A 6000-nucleotide genomic window follows, 5' to 3' on the forward strand; every position below is an offset into this window, starting at 1 on the left:
CATGGGGCTAGTGATCAGAATAGAGAGAAGGTTTAAAAGCCTGAGATTTTGCTGGTAGAAGGAGGCAGACAGATGTCTCCTTGCTTCATTGTCTCCATCCTTTTCACAGAAAGAAAACCAGAGATCTGAATTGAGAAAGGACAGAGTTTGAGATGCACATTACACAGTGCCGTGGGGCTCTATAACCAGTAACACTGGATCTACTGCAAATAACCGGTGGAGCAGATGTAGAGGAAATGAGGTAATAGTTAATAGAGTTGAAACCTAGTTCTTAAGTCCACTTGTGGATTCTTCAGACACTGGCATTATATGATCAGTGTTGGAAACATTCATACCAGGAATTGAGGCTCTTGTGCCAATCACACTACACTATCTCATTGAGGAAGGCCGATTTTAAACAAAAGCAGTCTAAATGGTCACAAGCATTGTTTCCATATGTAGTAAGAAAGATTTAATTACTCATGCTCCATTCCTTTTGTACCTTGAAAGAAAAAAAATTCCTTACTGTATTAAAAAATATTTGACTCATCCAAAAGTCTTCAAGCTAGTCAGCCTTAATAAAATCCACGTGACTTCTGCAGATCTTGAGTTTCCACTCCAGAACATAATGGAGCTAAATACTGCACCAACTGATAAACTTTAAGCTTTGCCCTCACCTCTCCTGCATAATGTTAGACTACTGCTTTTTTATTGGAGTTCTGCTAGCATAAAATCAACATAAAGTTAGAACAGTAAGGTTTCCCTGGCTCTTTTCCAAATCTTAATGCAGAAAAGAAGGCCAAATACTGCTTTCAGACCAAATCCTAAAACTACCAGCAAAAACCTATAGGGGGAGCGGGAGGGGATTCACAGAAAACTATCAAGAGAAGCTCATCTAAAATTTAGGCCTCCGAGTATTCTCAAAGGACATCTGGTCTATCCTTCTGCCACAACACAAACTACATTACATCAGTTTAGACAGTTACTTGTCTAACCTGTTTTAAAGGATGAATCTCCACACTTTCTAGATGATGCATCTAAATGTTTTAGTATTCATTTTAGGATTCCCCTTCCCAACATTTAATCAAATCTTTCTTTCTGCAATTTAAAGAATTCACTGCTTGTCCTATCCATCATGGACAGAGAAAAGTTTATTTTCCCCTCTTACTGCACACATCTTTAATTTTGTTGAAGACTTGGATTCAGTCTTTCTTCTCTGTGGAAACCAACTGCAAATCTTTCCTCGGAGATGATTTATTTCAGACCATTGATCCCTCTGTTTTCTTCTTGGTCCTTTCCGCCACCTTTCCAGGTCTCTGTGGAACTGTACACCCCGCAGTCAAATGCTACAGACCAACATAATGTAGATCACAAGGACTTTGTGGGAATTGTCTTTTCTGAACTAAGAGATCAAATAACATTTGTCAGTTGTCTGAGTAACTCACCAAATACTTCATTATCCTCCGAAGACTGCTGTGTTAGTCGGGCTGCTTTCGGACTCTCTTTAGTTGCTTCCTCCACCTTGGTTTCAACATTCTGTAAAACAAACATTTCTTAAGATTAGGTCGTCTTCTTTTATAGTTATCAACTAGAAAAATTCTTCAAACTTCTTAATTACGCACACACTACATTCTTAATGAATACCAAATCACTAACACAGAGGGTTTTGCTACCTTTACTATATATATATGTGTTTTTTCAAAATATTGAGGGAAAATACTCACAGAAAACACAGATTATCTTTCTTTAGTTTGTTTTAATCTGACTAGAGGAAATAAGATGGAGGGCTAGAGAAGATATCTAAATTAGAGAGATCTTAGAAACCATGGAAGACTGGTAAGTTTCCACTTTTCCTCCTCATGTTTCATTTTGTTTCTATTGACATCTTTCGTTGTTGACTTAGTGAACCGAGAGATCAGAAGATAGCGCACAAAAATGTCTCCTTCCAGAGCAAAGGTAAGTGAGCTAGAGAGAATTTAGGAGCAGCCATCTTCAAGTCTTAACCAACTCATGTACTTAACTGTTTAAAGCACAAGTACTTATCTATTTCTGAAACAAATCTGACAGTTAGTTACCTGGTGTTAGGCTGAGTCCAGAGATAAGTCAACAGCTTCAGCACTTAAACTACCAGAAGTCAAAGCATTTAATTCCCTAGCTAGAAAAGACTGAAAAAAACATAACCTGTGAAATACTGAATTTTAAATATTTATATTGATACTAAAGAAAAAATAACTCATGTTTTCAAAATGTTTTACTTTGGTACTCAAGAGAAATGTATATGCAAGCTTGCAGCAATGCAGATAGTAAACTTCATATGCCGTCAGCTCTTGAGTGATGGATATGAAGTGACTGATGCAATATTTAATATTACTGGAAAGAGCTGAAGAAGGGGAAAAAAAATAAATCTAGTATGCCTATGCTTTTTAAAGGACGGATATTACTCTATTCATGTACATGCTTGTTCGGAAGACTTTGCAGGATGTTTTGGAGAAATTACCTTTCTACAATTTATAAATTCTGACTTACATTTTGAAAATGCTGCTATACAATCTGTCCATGAAAAGTACCGGTTCTGCCCTCAGAAAAATAGCATACTTCCAAACTGTAAGTGGTTTCTTATTTCCCCTTATTAATAACCACACAGAAGATATAAGATGACAGGTAGATTAAGTCTGTCAACCTCCCTCTAGAACACAGGAGTACAAACCTAGGGCATGTAAACTCAAGAGACTTTGAAGCAAGACAGCAAGCTTTGTAAGGAAAAAAATAAAGAAAGACCTAGGAAGCCTACTGGTGTCACAGCAGCAGACAAGAACAGAGAAAGCAGACAGAACAGGAAAGAACGGAGAAACTGTGCTTCAGAGGAAGAAAAACCTGCAGAAGAGAAAGGATTCTGCGCTCCCTCAAGGCACCAATCAGAGCATCCCACGCAGAAAACCCATCAGCTATGTCCCTCTCAAAGCTGAGGAGACAAGTCAGTTTTAGCAGATGCTCACCTCGGCTTGGGTTAACTAAGGGAAGATGGAGGGACCCAGTCAGAAATCAGCCGTGGCTATACTGGGAGACAACTTGGCTTGGGTAAACAACTCCATGATTAGCACAAATACTTAAGCCCTGTCCCCACAGATACCATTTGTAAGCTGTGGAGCCACCCAGTTTGCAATGCGTTAGGGGCTGTCCACACACACGCCAAGGTCCACAGCATCTGTACTGGCTTACAGAACCACTTGCATGTAGGGGCTACTGATTCAGTAAGCTGCATATTGAAGTCGGGTTCTCCATCCTACTTTAGTTGCTCAACTAGTGACCAGCAACTCAACTACATCTTCTTTGTAGAAAGAGATGGAGAACAGCCTTCAACTCTGACAAAAAGCAGAAAAGGACATCTGCTAGAGCAGAGCGAGCCAATGCCAAAGCAAAGAGACAGTAATGATTCTGCGATCACTGATGAGACACAATTCATACAATTAGATGATCAAGTCAAGTTCGGGGCTTTCCCAGATGAAGAGGGCAGCTGAACTCCTGATCAGAGCTATGGCTCTCGGCTTTGTAAAGATAGTGCTTGTTAGCTCCATTTTCAAATGTATGCCATCATCTTGAGTGCACGGTAAAGCTGGTGGTGCAGAAGGAGAGTGATTGCTATTTCTCATATTCTTGTTCCTCTTGCGAAGCAGCTGAAAGTCTGTAACCTGCTGCAAGGCACCAAGAGCAGTAGCAACAAAATGCTACCCAACAGATACTCAGCAGAGTCTATGAAATGAGTTGTCACTTCAAATTCTTATTAGGGAGATGTTTGCTTCCTTTACTTTAAAAACATGGTTTTGGCAGTCTCAGGGAAATTAGAAAGACCGAGCCCTGAGATATTTTGGGTTGAGTTAAGTCACTGGGAAGAACTACACAGCAGCTGTGTTGTCTGCTCCCTGGATAAGCCACAATGTTGGTGTTGACAGATGTCAGCTCCAAAATGTTGACAGGAAAGTTGTGTGATATATCAGCCTAAAACATGTCAGTGCATGGCTGGATGTAAAACCACTTGGCATGGCTTCTTACACAAAATGTAAGCTTTAAAAAGATTTCTTTTGCTTTATTATTGGCACTAAAAAAATTACACAACACATTATTACTGGCATACCTAATATTCATATTACCAAAAACAATACAAGAAAAATCACTGCAAAAGAACAATCGATGATACAGATGCTCTAAAACAAGTTATATTATAAAACATCATTCTAAAATACAAGATTTAGCCAGTTGCTTAGTTCTTTTTTCCAGTGTCCTAAAAATTCTAAAGTGTCTCTATCCTTCCAATCAATGAACAGAAAAATTGAAAACACGTTCTCTTACACTGCCTGAGTTATGCCAGGAGGGATTCCTTACCTACAGTTATAAAGTGCTTGTGGTTGGTTATAAAATAAAGGCCCTTTGTACATAACATCATAAATGTAATTCTATCTAGCTCTTACTTTCAGGTTGATCACTCAATGCAGTTGCAGAAGTGATAGGCAAAATAGGTTTATTTTACAGTACCAGTTCCCAAGAACTATAGATTACACCTGATTTTAGCACAAAATAAAGATTATACAGGCCTAAATTCACAAAAACTCACTCTCTCTCCCCACAAAGCATCTCCTCAACCACCACAAAAAATACCATTAAACTGGAACTCAAGTCAAGTTTCTTGACATGAGATGGGCATTCTCAATGTGCTTAGACCCTTCTCTGAACTAAGGCCTCCAACCTGTACTTCAGAAAAAGTAAGGAGGACGTTCTGCGGCTGTTCTGACATTGGGAGAAAAACCACAGAGCCCCAAGATCACTACCAAAGCACACAGGAGTTGCATTTCTTACATGAACCTGGCCAATCATGTTCCAAAATACCACAAAACAGCTAAGTGGCAAGCCAGCATCTCCTGCATTGTAACACCTGGTCACAGACTAGAAATACTCCCATCATTTCATAAAGCAGCTACAAAATAAGATGTGCATGCCTACTGCAACTGTGTATATGTACGTACACAGCTGCTCTTAACTCAGCCCTGATAAAAATTAGAAATTGCATTATAATCTGCCACAGTTTTACAGGACGCTTTTGGCCATGCCTCCCATTGTAGCTGCTTACCAATGCCTTGCGACTCAGTTCACCTGGTTTCCCATCATCGACCAAGTGAACACCACAGTCTCCGTATTACACAACATTTTAAAACTTTGAGAGGCAAATATACAAGTAACCTGTAGCTATCAAAATATTTGCAACAAATGGACAGCAATATCAGAAATCATGTTTGGCTATATGCACACCCATTAGACGCGAGGCTTTTTGTATTTTGCTGCTTTCAGTGCCTATTTAGTGACCTTTACCTAACTGGAAAACATGAAGAAATGTTGAGTTACAACGAGCTGTGTTCTGCAGGCACTACAGTACCAGGCCAGGTTAAAAAGTGCAGTGAAGCATAATACGTTTAATGAAGCAGCTATGTCCTCAAGAAAACACAGAACTTGGAAATGGAAAGTTGTACTCTGGGGTATCCAAGCCAGCTTTTAAACTACCCTTGCCATTTTTGCATACTAGTTAGGAAAGGCTTGTGTCTTTTCCTTCAATCATAAAACTGTTACTCAATGACTTCATTTCGCAAACAACAAAACCACACGGAAAAGTTAAAGCTTCTTATCAGAAACTAAACAACTATTCAAAAAGTGTTGTATCTAAAAGAGAATTAAATAAACCCAATGCTTAGCAGAGATTTGTATTGCCTGCGCTGTCATTCCTGCCTTTTACAATCTACTCTGTTTTCTTATTATGTACTTTGCTAGTATGTTTAGCTCCATCCCAGTGGCACAAATGAAAACAGACTGAAATTTCCATTATTTTCCAGAAAAGTGCCACACTGACATCAAAAGTCTAATTGCAGCAAGACAACACAGATCGTGAGTGCATGAACTGCTGCTTTGGCAGCGTAACTGTTGCTCCAGTTCCTTCTCTCATTCTCACTCATTCCTGCCCGTAGCACGTTACCTTCC

At 39.2% G+C, this 6000-nt stretch overlaps 1 protein-coding gene across 1 annotated transcript in view; it reads right to left on the reverse strand.

Annotated features, from left to right (window-relative positions):
* Positions 1-6000, reverse strand: part of MBP (myelin basic protein) — a 94372-nt gene that overhangs the window by 59706 nt on the left and 28666 nt on the right. Inside the window, exon 2 of the mRNA XM_009885870.1 lies at positions 1425-1515. Coding sequence (XP_009884172.1) covers positions 1425-1515 — 91 coding nt within the window. The remainder of the gene's footprint in view (positions 1-1424; positions 1516-6000) is intronic.

The sequence above is a fragment of the Charadrius vociferus genome, unplaced genomic scaffold (genome assembly GCF_000708025.1).
Source record: "Charadrius vociferus isolate BGI_N301 unplaced genomic scaffold, ASM70802v2 scaffold195, whole genome shotgun sequence".
NCBI classification, from domain to species: Eukaryota; Metazoa; Chordata; class Aves; order Charadriiformes; family Charadriidae; genus Charadrius; species Charadrius vociferus.